The following is a 21640-nucleotide window of genomic DNA, read 5'->3' on the forward strand; positions in this document are numbered from 1 at the left end:
CAAGCCAGGTGTCACCCATTCTATATCTGTGTGTTTCATCTTATTGCCTAAGTGTATAATTGTACAGTTCTCCTTGTTAAAATTCATTTTGTTAGTTTTGGCCCAGCTTTTGTTTTGAATTAATCCTGTTCTCTGAGGTATTAGCTGTCCCTCCCAATTTGGTGTCTTCTGCAAATTTGATAAGAATGTCTTTTATTTCATTGTCCAAGTTATTAATAAAGATAATAGCACTGTAGATAATACATTGTAAGACTACGCTGTAACTGGGAGAAGAAATCTTGTGCCCTTTTGCTTTTTCCAATGTCAGAAATAGGCATGGCAACCAGATAATTCTTCCTAAGCTTCTTTTGGGCAGGAAATTAGTAAGACATCCCACCCACATTTCCCAAGGCCTTGCTCCTAAGGAAAGAATGCATCCTTTCCCCCAAAGGACTTGCTCAAGAAGACAAACAGAAATACTGGAAATTAATATTTTAGGAGCCACATAACACTCAGAGTAAAACAATTAATTAATTATACAATATATTTTATTCAATCTAAAGAATACATTGTAAATGTATAAAAATAAGAAATATGACAAACTGCAGTTTATATTAGTCAGGAACTACACTCCTGAAGAAACATGCTTATGTAAAAACAGAAAAAAAAACCAGGTTTTCTTTAGAAGGGGTTTCTTCCCAGAATCACATGAAAACAGTAGTATGTCTAAAATGGTTATATTGCAAGGCAGTCTTTGTATAACTATTTACACAAATAATTTGAACTACTGCACAGGTTTAAAACGTTGCGTCCCCCAAATGTTTTAGGTTGCAACTTCCATCAGTTACAGGCAGCACTGAGTATGATCAGGATGATACGATTTGTAATCCAAGAGAAGGGTTACAAGAAGGCATAATGTAGTCTAAAGAAAGTTGTCATGATAATGTCTTGAACTGTTATGCCACATATGTGAACTAATACAATTTTGTACAAAAATAACTTTGTACAGAAGTAGCTAAAATGGCTCATATAAAAATATAGGACACAGCAGAGATCATCACCACAGAACATACGAATCCTGCTTCTCCCCAACTCAAATGCATAAAAAGGGAGTCGTGTTCTTCAAACCAAGCAAACGCCAGGTTAGACAAGAAAAGGAAACCATCCTAAACATTCTGGCACAGTGCCTGCACACCTTACACATACTTTAAAACTAAAAAAAGAAAACTCTAATGTTATCAAGATGTATGCTACAAATACATGAATGTAAAATATCACTCACTACTCAAATTAAAAACAGCTAATTTCACATTGTTATTGAATGGGGAAGTTTTCATTAAATACAAAAAGTGTTTGAATTCGTCCTATGAAGAGATCATTTCAATATATGTCTTTGTAATTTCATATATTAAATGACAATTGTTCTGCTCTCAATCATAGCCAATTTGGTAAAAATATTTCAATAAAATTCAGATGTTAAAGCTATTGAGGGGTAAAAATTTCCATAGCTATAGTAAGAGGCTAGAGTAATTAAATATACAAAAATATATTTAGTTGAGAAATGGCAGACTTTAATCACTAATTCTTTTTAGAAAACTGATTTAAATAGTAATGTGAGATAACATTTTTTCTTATCTCCAACAGTATCAAAAAGGCAAAATAACCTACATTGAGGTAGCAATGCCAATTCACACAACTTTCAATACATTTCCAATGTTCATAATGCATTTGTCATTACAATATTTAAAAGAACAGTTCAATTGTTGAAAATTGTATTTCGTAGCAATACTTTACAAAACATTTCAAAAATACTGGAAATTGTTTAGCAAAAAAATTAAAAATCATCTAGCTCTAAAAAACTACTGCATCTTCCAATCTGTACACCAAAATATTTCAATGCCATAATATAAAGGAAAGCTATGTACAAAGCATTGGTTTGTAATCCTAACTGGAAAAAGCAGCTGCACCTATATATTTTTCACTCTTTGTATAATAAGCCACACCTTGCACTATTAACTAATCACTGCATGAAGCACTTTTGTTGTCACTTGCATTTGAAGCCTGAGACACAAAGAGTGAGTTGCACAAGAACATTTTTTAAAGCCCATTTACATCAAGAACTAAGCTGGTGATTATAGCAGAATGCACAGGGCACGCATCTTTTTCACTAACAACTCCAACAGGCATGTAATGGCCCTTCTAAATTTAAATTTGGGATTGTTTCTCTAGTAAGGAAGGATTTAAAGACACCTATGTGCTGGTTGCCCTGGAAATCCTACCTTCTTCTGCTAATGCCACCAATGCAAATAGCCAGAGGGAACTTGTGCTCGACAGACCTGAGTAAGACCAACCCTGACTAAGGGACTGGGCTTTAATCGAATTCACTCTGCTGGAACTTACAGGGTTAATTTATTATATACTAGCTGTGCCCGGCCACGCGTTGCTGTGGCTTAGTCTGGTGGTGCTGGTCAGTCTACATTAGGTTGTATTTATGCTGTGAGCTCCACCTTCTTTATACTCACATTAGTAGTAGTATTTGAAGTCTGTTACCTTCTTCAATTTTTGTGTTGATTGATAATTGCTTGAGATTCCTGTTGTCTTTTGTTTGTTGTTAGTTGTAATGTCTGATTCTGCTGAGTGCGGTTTATATTTTTATTGTGGTACAATAGTCTTTTTTTGTTTTGCCTGTGTAGGTGTTTATTATTATTGTTGTTGTAGTGGTCATGAAGGTTGGATAAGTTAGATGCTACTGTATTGTTTTTTGGAGGCCCAGTGTAGCACTGACTGGCCTCTCAGCCTCAGTGCCTGGCTGTTTCTTGCCTGTGATGGTGTTGATTCTTATTGTTGTTGTTGTTGTCATTGTTATTATTGTAATTGTTTTTTTGGAGGCCAAGTGTGAATGTAGGGATTGGGGAGGTGGATGAGTTGTGTTGTCAAATTTTGTATTTGTTATAGTCACAATGCGTTGTTGTGAGTTTTGTCGGTCCAGATTGTGGTTTTGTGGTGTGGTTGTGTTGTTACAACTGAGAGGCAAGGCTTTTGTGTTGTGTTGCCAAGTTTTGTATTTCTGGGGCGTTTAGTTGTGTGCCAAGTTTTGTATTTCTGGGGCGTTTAGTTGTGTTGATATAGTCACGATGCACTGTTGTGAGTTTTGTGGGTCCGGATTGTGGTTTTGTGGTGTGGTTGTGTTGTTACAATTGGGAGGGAATGCTTTTGTGTTGTGTTGCCAAGTTTCGTATTTCTGGGGCGTTTAGTTGTGTTGTTATAGTCATGATGCTTTGTTGTGAGTTTTGTGGGTCCAGTGTGGTTTTGTGGTGTGGTTGTGTTGTTACAACTGGGAGGCAAGGCTTTTGCATTGTTTTGCCAAGTTTTGTATTTCTGGGGCGTTTAGTTGTGTTGTTATAGTTATGATGCATTGTTGTGAGTTTTGTGGGTCCGGATTGTGGTTTTGTGGTGTGGTTGTGTTGTTACAAATGGGAGGCAAGGCTTTTGCATTGTTTTGCCAAGTTTTGTATTTCTGGGGCGTTTAGTTGTGTGCCAAGTTTCGTATTTCTGGGACGTTTAGTTGTGTTGTTATAGTCATGATGCATTGTTGTGAGTTTTGTGGGTCCGGATTGTGGTTTTGTGGTGTGGTTGTGTTGTTACAAATGGGAGGCAAGGCTTTTGCCTTGTTTTGCCAAGTTTTGTATTTCTGGGGCATTTAGTTGTGTGCCAAGTTTCATATTTCTGGGGCGTTTAGTTGTGTTGTTATAGTCACGATGCGTTGTTGTGAGTTTTATGGGTCTGGATTGTGGTTTTGTGGTGTGGTTGTGTTGTTACAACCGGGAGGCAAGGCTTTTGCGTTGTGTTGTCAAGTTTCGTATTTCTGGGGCGTTTAGTTGTGTTGTTATAGTCATGATGCGTTGTTGTGAGTTTTGTGGGTCCTGTGTGGTTTTGTGGTGTGGTTGTGTTGTTACAACTGGGAGGCAAGGCTTTTGCATTGTGCTGCCAAGTTTTGTATTTCTGGGGCGTTTAGTTGTGTTGTTATCGCATGATGCGTTGTTGTGAGTTTTGTGGGTCTGGATTGTGGTTTTGTGGTGTGGTTGTGTTGTTGTAACCTGGATGCAAGCCTTTTGCATTGTGTTGCCAAATTTCGTATTTCTGGGATGTTTAGTTTTGTTGTTATAGTCACTGCGCAAACAACTTTATCATTTTATATATATAGATGTTGCTTCTATAGAAAATAAAATTACAGACTAGGCAAGGTCTGAGTTTTAAATTTATAACTGCCCTTTCATTCACATCTTGAAGTCATCAACAGAACAACCAGTTCACAAATAATGCAAAGACCGGATCTTTTTTCTTTTTAATAGACTAAACAACCAGAATTAGTTGCTGCTTCAAATGGGCAATAAAAATACAGAATAGACTGCATCTCTTAAGATTATTGGTAAAGATACCTGAACTCATCTTTAAGAAAATGCAGCAGAATTAACTTATGTGCCAAGTGCAATGGTATGAGGTATGTTGTTTATGGCAAAAACAAAATTTGAACTGCAGGAACTGAATATATATTATCCACCAGTTTAAGAGGGATCAGTAGATATAAGGGAATATGCGATATGGTACACGATGACAGTATTTCTCCCAGGCTAAGCCATATTTTTTCTTACACTGACGTTCATCACGGGCTTCACGATGAATAAGCAAACCAGTAAAATATATGACATAGAAGTATGGTAAAATGTGATTAATTCCTGAAAGAAAATATATAAATGTTACTGGTTTGTTCACCTGGATCTGAAAATTCAGAATGAGTCACAATATAATAACAACTTCCTAAACAATGTAATAAAAATAATTAGCTTTGGAGAAGGTAGGTGGTATGAAACATTAGAGATTTTTTAAAACAAAAAAAAAAAGCCCAATGTGTGAGAGCCAGAGCAGTATAGTGGGGGTTTTTTTGAACATTTTAAATTATTATTTTCAGAATTATTGTAAATAGTGCTACATAATATTATACAAACATTCAGAACATTTTCCATTGGTAACACATGTTTACATTGTTCCCCCTCTTTCTCCCTCCCTCCCCTCCCCTCCCCTCCCCTCCCCTCCCGGGAACAGTTTACAGATTTTGCTGTATTTAGTACGATTGTTCAATCATGGGGATAATCTTGTTTAATTCCTTATATTTATATCTCCCCTTTATTCTGTAAATTATGTCTTTCAATTTTGCCTCCCATGACTTTCTGATTTGGCCCATTCTGTAGAAACTTTTCCTTTCATGAATGTAGTCTTGGAGGAGGTAGTCTGCTAAATATTTATACCATGTTTTAATGTCCCATTTCTTTTGGTCCTTCCAGCCTAAGGCAACTGAGGCTTTAATTGCATCTAACATGCAATTTATTAATCATTTCCGTTTTTTAGTTCCTCCTTCGCCTTCAATTTTCTGGAGGACAAATTGTCTCTTGTTCCAATCGATTTTTATCCCTACAGAGTAGTATAGTGTTTTTGACTGCGGATCTGGTGACTCAGGTTTGAATCACTCTGGGTGACCTTAGGCAAGCAACACTCTCTCGGCCTCAGAGGGAGGTAAAGGCAAACCTCATCTGAACAAATCCTGAGGGGAAAACCCGTGAGAGGATTGTCTCAGGCCTGCAGTAAGTTGCAAAGGACTTGAATTCACACGGTAATGTTCAACTACCAAGAACATTCAAAAATGCAAGTCTTTTCCTTAATTAGCATTTCAGTCTAACAAACTATGATTATGAAATCATTAATATTTGTCACCTTTCTGAATTTTGTGTTTGTAAAAAAATAGGAAAATAACATTGCTGACAATGAAAGAGAGTATTATGCTAACCTGCATTTAGATCTCAACAATATTATCTCAATAAAGTTCAATGAAAATGGCTTTCTTTTTCATTTCATCCAATCTGTCTTAAGTTATTTAGCTCAGTTACTATCACCACACTGCAAAAATCAAAAAACAAGCAACAGAGACAAAAACACAATAAAAGGAAAATGTTATGCCAAGACAAGCCACTTTATGATCTTACCACAAGGTAGGGACCAAGCCAAGGCCATGATAATATCCCCTAAATAGTTAGGATGACGCACGAAGCCCCACCAGCCAGAGACCAAGAGGTTTTTTCTAGTTGCAGTGGGAATAACATTCAAATCTGTATTGTAATAGATAAACATATGTATTATACTACCCAGAAGAACACAAGATCTGCATAATACGTGTTTTCCTAAAACAGTACTTACGGTTAAGTCTTGAATCCTTTGGATTTCTTCGGAATGAGTTTTTTTGTGAATTTGAACATCGGAAAATGTAATATCCAAGGACTTTATAAAAAGAAAAAAGGAGCTGTCACATTGTAGAATTTACACTAAGAACAGTTTACATCCTGTTAGCCTACCTATTTTATATTGGTAATAGCAACATAGACAACTTTATTTTCATTGGTGAATTTATTTTTCAGTTCTATAATCACTAATCTAATGCAACTGCTTCTGCTATAGCTTCCAGATAGGTTAGTGACATCCTGATTTCCATACAAACAGTCCCAACATTAGTTCTTAGCCTTTTATCACCTAATTGTCGCATGGGAAATTCTATACGTCAAGCCACTTAAAATTAGCAATGCATTTACCAGTGGCTGTGAGTCTAAAATTCTCAGTGCATGTGCAATGTCAGTGTGCTGTTTAGCTAGTGTGGGATGATGCAAAGTTTATCACATTGAGTGACTAATCTCATGGCAGCTTCAACTGCCCACCTGCTCCCTCCCATTGCACCTTCATTGCATTGAGTGACAATGCCATTAGTACTGCAACCACACAAGCCGGGTGTCTAGGACCCAACACAATGAAGAGCCGTAGGCACAAGAAGAGAAGACAGGGAGACTAAGCTGCCATGAGGCAAGTCACATCATGTAGTAAGCGTTATAGTCTTTCCGATTATGAGTAAATACTTTTGTGGGCTTCAATCTGAAAGGGATTGTTTGCTGAACAGCATGGAAACAGAGCTGCGGAAAGAGTTTTCAATAATATTGGCACATTTATTTATTTTAAGATGGACAACATTTGAAACCATACTTCTAACGAAGAAAATCTTAGCAACTCTTGTTCTATTACACTCCTCTCTCAACTATATAAATTGTTCCAGTTTGTCTTGCTTTCGTTGATTACCAAAAAGCCTTTGACTCAGCTGAGATTAATGCTATCCTTAATACTTTGCACCAAGCCAGTGTAAATCATGTCCTTTTTGACAAAAATTATAACATGATCTCCAACAACTATCTTTTCTCTCAAAATCAGTAGGACTAGAAATGAACTTGAAGAAAACAGAATGGATGAAAAATGAGCACTGTCCAGGGCTGCATCATTATAAATGGAAATAAAATTGAGGAAGTGATTGGATATTTATATCTTGGACAAGAAGTACAGTCAAATATTTTGGCAAATGGCGAATGGGCAAGAAGACGCAAGGCGGCTTGGACAGCTGTGGCGCAGGCGGGAGAGCAAGCCAACTACAATTAACTGCAATGAATCACTCTGACCAGGAGGTCATGAGTTCGAGCCCCGCTCGGAGCCTATGTTTGTTTGTCTTTGTTCTATGTTAAAAGGCATTGAATGTTTGCCTATATGTGTAATGTGATCTGCCCTGAGTCCCCTTCGGGGTGAGAAGGGCGGAATATAAATGCTGTAAATAAATAAATAATCGAAACCAGATAGTGCTAACAGATGATAAGCTGCCAATGAAGGTCAAGCAGATATCTTCAACATTACAGTTTTACTGGCAATGTTATATGCATCTGAAAAATGGTTAGACAACAACAAGGTTAGAAGAGGAAAAACTAGCGGTGACTCAGAGAGCAATGGAAAGGATGTGTGGCATGACAATAGGAGATAAAGTCAGCAATAAAGAGCTACGTGACGTGGTCAATGAAATCTATGAGGCAAAAAGAAGATGGGCTGCGCATATAGCACAAACAAAAAACAATTGATGGACATGTTGACTAGCGAACTGGAAAGCAAGAGGCCACAAGTGGCCCTTGGGCAGATCTCATACTTGATGGGACAAACCTATGGTTAAGCTATTTGACAAGAAATAGAAAAGAAAAGCGCAGGATCGTATATTTTGGCAAATGGCAGATTTGCATGAAGCCCAAAGGAGTGGATTGACCACAAATTGGATAGGATAGGATATATATTTTAGCAAGCTTTACGTAATGGCCGCAACCAACTTTTGGCAAAAAAAAAAAAAAAAAAAACTGACATAAAATTGCGTGATGAAATATGGCATTCCCCATTTCCCCTTGGTCTGGAGCAGGGGTCCTCAAACTTTTAAAGTAGAGGGCCGGTTCATGGTCCCTGAGACTGTTGAGGGGCCGAATTATCATTTGAAAAAAACCCGAACAAATTCCTATGCACACTGCACATGTCTTATTTGTAGTGCAAACCCCCCACCCTCCCAACAACAATTATTTAATGTGTTGTCGAAGGCTTTCATGGCCGGGATCACAGGGTTGTTGTATGTCTTTCGGGCTGTGTGGCCATGTTCCAGAAGTATTCTCTCCTGACGTTTCGCCCACATCTATGGCAGGCATCCTCAGAGGTTGCAAGGTATGGATAAATTAAGTAAGGAAAGGAAAGAATATATATCTGTGTATAGCTTGCCACACCTTGGACTATACACAGATATATATTCTTTCCTTTCCTTACTTAATTTATCCATACCTCACAACCTCTGAGGATGCCTGCCATAGATGTGGGCGAAACGTCAGGAGAATACTTCTGGAACATGGCCACACAGCCCGAAAGACATACAACAACCCAACAATTATTTATTTACTACATTTATACCTAACCCTCTCTCACCCCGAAGGGGACTCAAGAGCAGCTTACAAGTTGTATGTACATACAATATATTATATTAATTGCATAGCACAATATTAGCATTATATATTACTATATTGTACTATACCACTATACTGTAATATTATTAATATTACATTTAATATATAATGTATAACTAATATTATTATGTTCCATTATTATTATTATTATTATTATTAGTATTATATTGTATGACATTATAATATTAGTATCAATATTATATATATACACAATATATTCTATTATTAAAATAGCACAATATTAGTAAATGAAAGAACAATACAATATTTAAAAATAAAAACAATTTTAACCAACATACAGTAAACCTATCAGGATTTCAGTGGGAAATGTGGGCCTGCTTCTGGCCAATGAGATAGCCAAGTTAAGTAGGATTGTTGTTGTTGTTGTGTGCCTTCAAGTCATTTCCGACTTTCGGGGAGCCTAAGTCTAAAACTTAGAGCAGGGCCAGGTAAATGACCTTGGAGGGCTGCAACCAGCCCCCGGGTCATAGTTTGGGGACCTCTGGTCTGGAGGACTAGGGAGTCCCTGGAGCAGATCTGAAAGGGCACAGAAGGTGCAGAGAAAGGTGGGAAATCTCACACAGACATAAAAACTCTTGTCTGTTTCATCTGTGGTGGAAAAATATCTGTTTTTTACACTAAAAAGGAGAAAGAATGTGTTCTCTCTTTTTTGGCTCTTAAACAAGAGGAAAGAAGACAAAAACCAAACTAAAAATTAAGAAATACTACACATATATTGACCTATTATTTATCAGTTATAAATTTTATCAGCTGCGTTTCTGCTCACAAGGATCCTTGAAAAACCGCAGTATAAAAAGATCATGCTTCAAAAAAGGCTCAAATTGCCTGTTTTTTAACCATATTATTGCTGTTACAAACTTCTACAACAAATGTTACATACCACATTAGATTACGACATGTAAATTGATTTTAGGTACTACCACCTGAAACGATTAATGTCTACATTGATTTTATTAATTTCTCCCTTGTTTATTTCATTTTTAAATCATTAACTCATCACTTACAATTCAGAGCTATAATTCCTGAAGCCATTGGCCAAGACATCTCATTGGGGTGATTCACTAAATAGAAAGCTTGTAGGCTGTAGAGAAAGGGAACCCACACCAAATCTCCAAATGCTAACATAAAGCCAAATCCATCATGGGTGATGTCCATAGTTGTCAAAATAGCTTCCTAAGAAATTAAATTAGAATTTAGACAGACATTTTACAAATGACCACAGTATTTCTCATTATTATTTATAATTGCTGCAGAGTTCTGCGCATCTACAAGCTGAAATTATACCAAGCTGTAAGAGAAAAACCCTGTTCACACATTTATCTGGATGTTCACAGGACTAAAACTGGGAACGGAACACAAGTGAAAGCTTTGTTCAGAGTGTCCAGCCAAACATTGTTAAGGAGTTCTGAAAAGAGTTCCTTTCAAACCTTTCAAGGGCCTAACTTACATTTGGGTTCTGGGGAATATGGAGTGGAAGGACACACGTATGTGCCACATAGCAGCTTCCTTAGGTCTGGTTCAGGTAAATCTGAAGAAAGGTTGATATCCTGTTAGCACATGTCAACTGCAGTGATGTCTTGATGACCAATGGAAGTCCCCACAGAGGCTTGTTGCAACACATATATTAGAAGAAAATAGCTAGATGTGTCCCCACTGAAACTCCCATTCTCCAACAACATGGAAACGGCTGTGTTTGGCGTGGGGGAGACAATACTGCTTATAGCGGCTATTAGCATTGGGACATGTTACAGATGTAGCTACATGACACATATATAACTCCTAATGAAGGGCTTCAGACAGATTTACACCTGCCTTGATTTTAACATTGCATCACAACATGATAGCAGGGATTGGTATTTTCCAGCAAGGAATAGTCCTTAATCCCTCATTCATGATGTAACACTCTGGGAAAAGCTGCAACAACCCTCCACGCCCGCCCACCCCCCCCCCCCCAAACACACACCATCACTTGAAGAAAGTAGAGGGATATTTCACACAATAATGTAACAGTCTCAAGAACAACCCTAATTTTAAGCCCAATTAACCTGTGATGATTTGGAGTTTGCAGTGAATGATTTAGTCTGTTCTGTGTAGCAAGTACAAAAAGCAACCCATTTCAAGATAGATTTTACTCCCTTTAGTGGAAGAAAAGGGGCCTTATCCTTGTCTTGGCTGCATGGTCTCACGATAACGTTACACTTACAGAAACAAAAGTAAACAGAAGTTTGGATATATAACACGTATGTATTTCAGCAACTTGAATATATGCATAATTCCAAATCCTAAAGCAACTTTACCTCATTCCAAAGAGCATCAACCACATAGAGGAGCTGGAAACTATTCACTAGGATCATTGACAAAGAGGGCATATCCAGATGGTGCACTCTCATCTCAGTCAAGAGCATTGCGAAGTTAATAACAGCCTTAAAAATGGAATTGCATATTAATATCAGTTATATTTAAAATTATTTGTAATTCTTAAAACAACAGTGTTATAAACAACCACTGACATCTAGAATTTCGTAAATTCAGTATTTACATTTCTATATTTCCCCACTTCAGTTTTTCCACACTTTTCCAGCCCCCCTTTTACACCTCAGTTGTTCCCCTTCCCCAGCTGCCCCCTTCCTACCCTAATCTGGCCTAATTTCCAACTATTCCCTTTTTCACCTCATTTTCCCACTTTTTCAACCACCCCTTCCCATTCCAACCTTTTCCCATTTCCAGTCCTTCTTTCCCTTAGTCATATACACACAGCAAATACATTTTCCCCAAAATGTATAGTTAAAATAAATTGGAAGGATACATAAACACATTTACATTGAAGAAGGTCAAAATAATGATTTCATCAGAGTTGGACAGTCTTATCTTAAATTACAGTTTTATGTAAATATTCAAAAACATTTAACCTACTGATGCCTCAATTAATGTAATTTAATTGGCATCTATTTTTATTTTGAAATTTACCAGCAGCAGCTGCATTTCCCACCCTTGGCTTATACTCAAGTCAATAAGTTTTCCCAATTTTTGTGGTAAAATAAGGCGCCTCAGCTTATATTCGGGTTGGCTTATACTCAAGTACATACAGAAATCCACTAGCTTACCTAAGACTGTTTCAATTACTAGTTTCTTTAGAAAGTTTATGCAAAGGGATTATTAGAGATTGAATGGAAATTCTCACAGACCTGTTTTTGAAGAAACATACTTCTGCCTTGTGGGATGGAATTGGGTGATTTAGTTACTGATTTAGTTTCTAGCCTCTCACAAAGTACCCCTCTCTCCAATTTCTCCCATTCATATATCATCTCTCTTCTCCGAAGCTTCCTTCCCCTGACTGAGACCATGTGCCAGAGATTTGCTGCCCAGCAATGGACTTCCTCCAGCACCTCTATCTCATGGATTGTTATCCTTATTCATTTATTAAGGTTCTCTTAGCTCCCTCCCATGTCCATGGACTAAGGGAAGGGGATTTTAAAAGGCAGTATGCAGTTCTGCTCCCACCCAGAACTCCTCTTGCTCATGTTTCCAACACCCAGACTTGCAGCTCTCACTACTATTGCTTCTACCTTTTGTCTGCATTTTCTCATCTCCTCCATCCCTTCTTTCTCGTTGTTTTGAATCTCTTCTTTCTTCTGCATCCAAACTTCTACCCCAAGATCACCCTCCTATCCATTTTTTCACCCTCATCCCTGTCAGTTCATCTAGTCTTCATTTGCTGCTCCCTGTCCTTGCAACCTGATAGATTGCAAGTAGATAACACAGATTCTCTGGTCCCAGTTACCCACAAATATCTATGAGCACAACCTCCATCCATCAACAAGGAATCAACAATTATCACACCATCACTTTTTTCCCTAGTTAAATGTTAGGAGCCTAATCCACATAATCAGAGTGCATACATACATATTTATTATTACGGTCAATAACCAGCATCTATCAGAATGCATAACCAGTATTGACCCCAAACAACCTTATTTTAATCAGGACACTTGGCTCTGTAACACAAGTATACAAACAGCCTTCCATAATTTCATGTTTTACACTCAGTTTTACGCTATTTTATTTGTGAGCTTTAACTGCTGACCTTGCATTCCAACCCCCCCCCCCCCCCCCCTTCTCCCAAGTAGACCGCTGGCTGTATAATGTTCTGTCATAATCCATGTGGCTCTGCCCTCTGCTGGACAGCTATAAAAGATACAATGATCAAAGTATGCTTTTTGATACTGTCACTGTGTTCAAATATCTTTATACTGAAACTATTTCATTACCAACAGCTTCCCTGAACACTGAATATGTGTAGGAGAAACACATATTTGCTTCCTACTAATGAGAATAATGCCTTATGTAGAGAGAGACAGAGGAACTGTGTGTTGTCAAAGGCTTTCATGGCCGGGATCACAGGGTTGTTGTATGTTTTCCAGGCTGTATGCCCATGTTCCAGAAGTATTCTCTCCTGATGTTTCGCCCATATCTATGACAGGCATCCTCAGAGGAACTGCTTTGTTCTGGTGCCCCAGGTATGGATGCAGCTCCCCTTGGAAGTCTATTTGGTTCAGATACTGACCTCAATTCATCATTAAGTTACAATTTTACTTTGCACAAAGGTTCGAGCATCATTGCCTGACAAGGTTATCTGGTTTAATATAGAGTAATATAAAAATGTGCAATATTTCATAGTTTTAAAAAATTATATAGTCTGTTATCCATTTATTTTGTTATCTGTTTACTGCATGCAATATATATTGATAAAAGCAGGGCAGAAATATATTAATATTAATATTATTTAAATAAACAATAAATAAATAAAAACATAATCTTGAAGTGCTCTTCAATGCACCATTCCACAATGAAACTAGGGCCTCAACAACCATTGTAGCAAAACCTCTAACAAAATATTCAAAAAATCCTCAGTCTCCATTAGTCTCTGAGAATGAGCCATCTTTATCAGTGCTCATAGGAATAGTCATAGCAACATTACAAGAAATAAAGAAAATAGCCTAATACCAATATTCTTAAATCAAGATTTCACTTCCTCTTTATTCCAGAACTTCATTTACTCATCCAGGAGAGAAAACCAGGTGTAAGACATGCCCTGCATAATGTCTTAGGCTAGTGGTGTGCTGAAATATTGCATGATTCTATCAGTGGCTGGGAAGTTCTATGGGCAGTTCAATGTGAATGGTAAAGTCCACGGTCTGTAGGGTCTCCAACAACACACCAGAAATGACCTCTAAAAGCCCAGATAGGACTTTCACTGGGCAGGAGGACAAGACAGTACACTGGCAGAAATCCCAGGTACAGTGACTTAAACCTGACTCCTGAATTACTTCAAATGACCTCTCCCTGCATACAAACCATTTTAATCTATGTTCAAAAACATTTGTTAAGGTTTTATTCATCTATGTTTGTATTTATTTCACCTTGTTTTTATTTTAACCTTTATAAAAATGTATTGAAGCAATGGTCTTTGTATTTTGATTGTCATACAAGTAATGCCAACATGATTATTGTTGCCAGCACCCCACTATTTTACATGCTTTAGTCACAGTAATTTTCATTTTAATAACTGCTACATAATTTGTAAAATAAAATATTCAACAATATATTTATATTTTCACTTACCCAGCCGATTAGGCCTGGTCGTAGTTCACAGAAATATTTCAAGTCAAAATTTCCAATGCGTGGATTTAACTCGCGCCCCATTACAAAATCATAAATGATATTCCCTATAAATAAAAAGAAAATGCATTAGTATGTAATATTATTGTTGGCTTCTTGGTTGTGGCTCTATTAAAATAAATAACTTTTAAACAACCATTTCACGTTAAACCTACTCTAATGAGATCCACATGTTAACATTTACCAATATCATGATGAGGACTTGTTAGTATGAAGGAATTTCCACCAGTATTTAGTAAGCTGAAGCAATTCCTTCTCAATGCAATTAGAACATGCTTAACAGCACCAATACAAGAATTCTTTAATTTCATGGTAGCTGTCTCAGAAAAACATCCAAGAACAAACAAGGTTTGCTTTAAACTTAGGCTTTTGGGTAGGACCAAACTTTTTTTATCTGAATCAATTCTTCACACAGAAAAGCTACAAAGCTAAATAAGCAGGGTTAGATAGACAAGTTATAATCCAAGAAAGCAACAGCTACAAAGTCCTACTGAAGTGAGAGGCAACTGTCAAGATTTCTGCATGAAAGGATGGGTAGAAGCCACACTGCATCATTTTTTTTTAATATAAGGGTACTATGTCTACAGAAAATAGGATAAATATCCAGCTATTCCCAAAATGTTCTTTATTCTGAAGATAACACTTCTAACCTGTGCAAAATCCTTGCTCTATTTTTTATGCTTCTGTATTTTTCCAACTCATGCTAACATGTCATTATCCTCCCTCTTTTACACAGCTCATCTACATCTTCTCTTTTCATTTTTGGGTGATTGAACCGCTTTCCTATCAAGACTGGTATCACCAGGCTGTCTTGGCCTGATGGGAGCAATAAGACCAGTATCAGGAGCCAAGACATTAGAAAGACTAGAGAAATATTCTTGCCATTATTACTATGTCCCAACATTTTCCTTTTGTCAGCATCGGTTTTCTCTATGGAAGACAAAGGAACCACATTTAGCCTCCAAAATTTTGTAGCCTTTGGAGCACAACAAGACCAGCAAAGTCTGTTTTTAAAGGTTTATTGTAGTCTAATTAATTACTCTGTAAATATATATTAAGCTTTGGTTATTGTGCTATTGAATTTATCGAAAGTTTAATCTGGCTTTATTGATATGTTTTGTAAAGTGTTTTTCAATATTATATTTTCACATGGAATTTGTTGTGAAATATTTTCAGCACAAGCTATGGAATAATAACATATTGTTGGTGTTGTTATATTTCTACCCTACTTTTTCTCAGAATCAAGATTCAAAGCGGCCCACAACTTTAAAAAGCATGCAATTATGATAGCGAGGGGCTTGACATGAACTGCAATAACCAGAGGACTAGAATGCAAAAACTAAAAAGCAACAAATGGATCAATGGGTACAATTTAGCTTAATTTACCTCGGGAAATCTGCATTTTTATTATGTTTAATCCACTTGTTGTTAAAGCATATTTAATCTGTTGCCCAAGTTGTTCCCTCTCACCATTTTACACCCCATTCTGATCATCAGAATAAAACAGAGATGGGAAGCTGACTGGCCTATAGGGGTTAAATTCCCCGGACAGCAAGCCAATGGGTCAAATGTTATCATAGGGGTCCCCCACGTTGTACCCCTCAGATGATATGCACTAGCTCCACCTCTTTCAAACATCATTTCCTGTTCTCTAAGTAGAAAATTCAACCTGTTCAGATCTCTTCTCTGAGATCAAGGAAAACAGTAACATTGCTCTGCAGGCAGCTTCACCTTCTCAACTGGGGGTCAAGATGAGTGACTAGAGGTTCAGAAAAGGAGATCCTATCAATGCATTGTGGGTCATATTTGGACACTTTGCCAGCTGAGAGCTCTTTCCAATAAGAGATCTAGAGGCACTCTTTCCCTAAATAACATCTTACACATACTTTGAAAAATCCCAATTTTAAATTCAAAAGTAATTATAGAAAATATTTTATTCATTAATATTTGCATTCCTAAGTAAAGATCTGTTTCATTAATATTTAAATTTAAAACTCTTCAAGTAGGTATGTTTATATACTAGGCATGAGCGATCAATTAAAAAATGGTTCTAAACTCACTTCTAAAGTAGGAGGCGCCGGTGCTTCGCTTTAGTAATTATTTCCAATTTTTCCCCTCCAAAATTTCGGATATTTCCGAAAATTCGTAATGCTCTAAATTAGTTCGTTAATGGTAGACGTGCACGCGCAGTCGCGAAAAAAACAGGCAGGAAGCAGCCAGGCTTTGAAGCTGCAAGGCCATTCAATGCTAATCAAGGTGGCCAATGGCAACATTCATATTTGCCTCAAACAGACAAGAGTTCTCTCTCCCATCCTGGACATTATTCCACAGGTATATATAAAAACTTCACTTGCCTAGTTTCCAACAGACCTCACAACCTCTGAGGATGCCTGCCATAGATGTAGGGGAAACGTCAGGAGAGAATGCTTCTGGCACATGGCCAGGCAGCCCGGAAAACTCACAACAACCCAAAATCCACATTGTCTGCTTTAAAGTGGATTATCTGAATCCAAACTGCCATATAATCCAGTTCAAAGCAGATAATCTGGATTCTGTATGGCTGTGTGGAAGCGACCAGAGAACGTGAAAGATGTCGGAAAAGGGAAAAAAGGATAAAGAAAAGGGGAGAGGGAAGGAAAGAGAGAAAAACAAAGGCATGGGGAAAGAAGGAAGGAGAGAAAGAAGAAAATGTAAAGGTAAGAGAGGGAGAGAAGGAGAGAAAGAGACAGTGAGAGGGTGAGAAAGAGAGAAAAAAGAAATCACAGAATGGTAGTGAGGGGAAAGAGAGAGAGAGCTGCAGAGAAGGAAGGAAGGAAGGGAGCACAGAGAGGGAGAGAGAGTCCACCCAGAGTGCTAGCTGGCCTTCCTCCTCCTCCTCTGGCTCTTCCTGCCCCCTTCCTCCCCCCCTCTCCCTCCGCCTCCAAGGCAAGGATGCATGCGCTCCCAACAGAGAGCAAAGTCGGGAGACGCTTGGGAAAGAGGTGTGTTTCTTTGGGCAAAGCAGAAGAGGAAAGGGAAAAGGGGAGAGAGAAAGAGAAGGAAGGAAGGAAATAAAAAGGAAGGAAAGAGAGAGGGAAGGAGGGAGGGAGGGAGGCGTGAAGGAAGAGGGAAAGCAAAGCAGCAGCCGGTGGGGTGGCACTGCCCACCCACATGTGGGGAGGAGGAGAGGAGAGGAGGAGGAAGCGCCAAAGCGGCAATGGTCGGCAGCTTCCTTCAGCAGGTGAGGATCAGGATGCGACCCTGGGAGGAGGAGGAGGCAGGGGGTGCACGCACACATGCATCCCTCCGAGGCAGCCCAAACCGGGATTTTTATAGAAGAATAATGTGTGGGCACGCAGAGGACGTTAGCCCCCACCCTTGCCTCCACAGTGGAGTCATGTGATTGGTCGGGGAGCCGAGGTCATGTTTGGCTGTGCTGCGCCCCCAAACAAGTTCGGTTGCATTAAAACATTTTTTAAAATAATTTAAAAAATATTTTAAAAATATTTTGGGGCAAAAAATTACGAAAAAATATAAGAGACATAATGAGAGTAGGGCTACAATGCCTCGAATTAACAGGCTTGATAGGCCGTGATACCACGATTCAGATATCGCTTCAAAAAGCAGGAACAATCCGATTTTAATCTGATATAAGAATCATTTCGATATTTTGCCCATGCCTATTATATACAATATACAGACAACAGTGCTGATGCTATCCAGTCCTGGCCACTGAATTACTTGATACATTCCATTTTTTCTGCACCATATGATTTTACTTCCTTCCCAATCCAATTATAATTTGACGATTTCTGCTTTATTTCTGAATTTCATTTCCCATGCTGCACCTTTAGTCTAAATAACTTCTTTGTAGGATGCAATGTAGAAATTATTTCCATACACGATGGACTTCTTTACAAGACATGTTTATGAAAAACTTCTAGCAAATTCTTAAGTATACTAAGAAAAGAAGCAGACGTTCTTCTGCAGTATGGTTTCATATATATATATGAATATAATATATTCATTATAATATAATACATTTTCAGTAAAGAACATCTAAATTTAATTACTAGAGTTTACATAGATGCTGATTAAGTAAAATGCAATTATTCGAATGGAATCACATTCAATAAATTAAATTCATGATTCCCATTAAAATTCTACTGAAAGCCCAGTGACTTTAGTGCAAAGGGAAACATAGCATGATGAGATTTTTATTCACAAAATACTTCCTACAAGAATGACAAAAATTAAGTAGGAAATATTTTCATGATTAATAACTTACCAGAATTTCCCCCTGATGATAATTCCTTCCAAGATGCATTCCGGGAACGGACATAGAGATAAATGCTGAACACCAAAGAGAAGACTGTGGCGCAGACAGCAAACTGAATGAAATGGTCATATATGTAATAAAATTGTATTTCAAAATAGAGAGATACTCCTACAGCTGCAGCTGTTAGGATAAACACGTAGAATCCTTAAAAGGAAGGGGGAAGAAAACACCACACAATTAATACAAGGCACATGTCAAAAATATAACTGTAATTACAAGGCATAGGTGAATAAGTGTAGCCATGTATGGTCCTGCCATTTTAAACAAAAATTACCCATTATGCTCCTGAACTTCCCCCTGGAGTTAGGGGCAATTTCGACCTGTTTTTTGGTCCCTGCAGCTATTTCAGACCCAGGAAAGAGGCCTTCCCTAAGAGGTGACCTGGAATCCAACTTACAGATCACTTCTAGTGGGAAAATGCATTTGTTGGATTTAAAATGTTCTGGATATAAAGAAAAAAAAAGGCTTATAGGAGATCAAAAATGTTGGGGCAAAAAAGTTTTACTTTTGGGGAAAGGTATCCTCCAACATCTCCCAGGGACAAATGCAGCACCCTAACCCGCAGTAGTTGGCCATCCCTGTTGTAGGGTATCATAAGATTAAAACAAGTATTTTTCAGCTGTGATGACATGTATGGCCTAAACTACATAATAAAACCTTATAACATAATAAAGCCTCTGGAATAAATGAATGTAAATTCCAGATTAGCAGTTACAAATTACAATCAAACTGTTATATAGTAGTTGTATTCACAATGTAGTAAGTAATGTAATACATTTCCTTGTTTATTTCCTTAATTCTTCCTTAATGTTCAGGAGATTCCACCTGAACATTAGGAAGAACTTCCTAATTGTGAGAACTGTTCAGCAGTGGAACTCTCTGTCCCCAAGTGTGGTGGAAGCTCCTTCTTTAGAGGCTTTTAAGCAGAGGTCATCTGCCAGGGGTGCTTTGAATGTGATTTTCCTGCTTCTTGGCAGGGGGTTGGATTCGATGGCCCGCGAGGTCTCTTCCAACTATATGATTCTATGATTCCTGAAGGCTGAGCTTACATACAACAGACAAAGTAAAAAGTTGCCTCCAGAATCTTTGTGTAGAAAGCAAAACAGAAACATGTTTTAAACCGTCTATTTTATTATGTTAACATGGTGATTGGGCTTGTCCCTGTGTGAGCTGCTCCAAGTTCTCTAAGAGAGGTGGAGGCGGCATACAAAAATAAAGTTGTTGTTGTTGTTGTTTTTATTATTATAAAAGGAAAAAGCAGATTAGCCTCCCTCAACAGTTACCTTGGCATATTCAACAAGCAGAGGCCTACAAATTTGAACACCAAATGGAAATCATAAGTGCAAGCTGTTGAAAAGGAAGGGAAAAAAACTCTCTAGAATTCATTTTGGAAGAGACTTCCAAGTAGTCACTAGAAGATTCAAGAAGTTATTTATTTATGCAAGGACTGCCTGACATTGTTATTTATTTTTGCATGTGAATATTGTTAGTTCTGGATAAAAGGTTAGTCAAAACACCTGAACTGCTCTTCTTTTTTGTAATACATTAATCTATTACTATTCTTTCCATGGTATTCTACTCTGGCACCAAAGCTTCTGTTTTTAAATGATACTAACCATTTATCCTGTACTGCAGTCTACTTCCATCCAAAAGGGGTGTTCCTTCTACAACCTGGAATGAACATAAGAGCAATTTTCAACTAGAATTTTAGTGCATCAGTTTTCATATACTGATACAAAAGCAACAAGCACATTATCAATAACAACATATTTTTAAAAAGTAACACTACCCCTTTTACATTTTTAAAGCACAATGAGAATTGAATCTAGAGTTGTTATTCTGATGGTGCAGTGGTTCTCAACCTGTGGCCCCTAGGTGTTTTGGCCTACAACTCCCAGAAATCCCAGCTAGTTTACCAGCTGTTGGGATTTTTGGGAGTTGAAGGCCAAAACATTTGAGGACCCACAGGTTGAACCACCACTGTGCTGGTGGGATATTTGAATGAAACACACATAGAAAGCTCCTGCTAGTAGAATGGGATAAAAGGGGAAACTTTGTTGAGTCCCCCTTCTTTCTGAAGCCCCAAAACTTCCTCTTCTACTGGTTTACAAATCTTCCAAATTGTCTGACAATATACAGGATTGATGGATTATGTTTCTTTCTATTTGGGCAGAGAAAAGAACTACGAATACACTGTTGAAATCCTTTTCTAAATGTTACTATGATATTATTATTATTATTATTATTATTATTATTATTATTATTATTATTATTATTATTATACACTCTCATATGCACCTCTACCTTCTTGGTTCACAAAAATATGTTTAGAAATAGAACAACAGTTTGTTAATGGTAGCCATATGCATTTCACAAAAATAAGCACCATTAACATTCATATGGGGTCATAAATCAAAGTCAATTTGTCAGCAGCGATCTGAGATCTTAGCAATACAGAACTAAGAGCAGGGGTCCTCAAACTTTTTAAGCACAGGGCCAGTCCACGGCCCCTTAGAGTGTTAGGGGGTTAGACTATAATTTGGAAAAAAAAATACAAACAAATTCCTACACACACTGCACGTTTTATTTGAACTGCAAAAAAACACATGGAATAACAATACAATATTTTAAAATAAGAACAATTTTAACTAACATAAACCTATCAGGATTTCAATGGGAAGTGTGGGCCTGCTTCTGGCCAACGAGATAGTCAAGTTAATTAGGATTGTTGTTGTTGTTT

At 37.6% G+C, this 21640-nt stretch overlaps 1 protein-coding gene across 1 annotated transcript in view; it reads right to left on the reverse strand.

Annotated features, from left to right (window-relative positions):
- Positions 1 to 509: 509 nt before the first annotated feature.
- lbr (lamin B receptor) overlaps positions 510 to 21640 on the reverse strand; it is a 57193-nt gene continuing 36062 nt past the window's right edge. The window contains exons 7-14 of the mRNA XM_062972614.1: positions 20517 to 20571; positions 18850 to 19044; positions 14526 to 14629; positions 11201 to 11326; positions 9908 to 10076; positions 6229 to 6309; positions 6018 to 6140; positions 510 to 4715 (exon numbers count right to left, since the gene is read on the reverse strand). Of these exons, the coding sequence (XP_062828684.1) occupies positions 4555 to 4715; positions 6018 to 6140; positions 6229 to 6309; positions 9908 to 10076; positions 11201 to 11326; positions 14526 to 14629; positions 18850 to 19044; positions 20517 to 20571 (1014 nt within the window). The 3' untranslated portion in view covers positions 510 to 4554. The remainder of the gene's footprint in view (positions 4716 to 6017; positions 6141 to 6228; positions 6310 to 9907; positions 10077 to 11200; positions 11327 to 14525; positions 14630 to 18849; positions 19045 to 20516; positions 20572 to 21640) is intronic.

Source organism: Anolis carolinensis, chromosome 1, assembly GCF_035594765.1.
Source record: "Anolis carolinensis isolate JA03-04 chromosome 1, rAnoCar3.1.pri, whole genome shotgun sequence".
Classification (NCBI taxonomy): domain Eukaryota; kingdom Metazoa; phylum Chordata; class Lepidosauria; order Squamata; family Dactyloidae; genus Anolis; species Anolis carolinensis.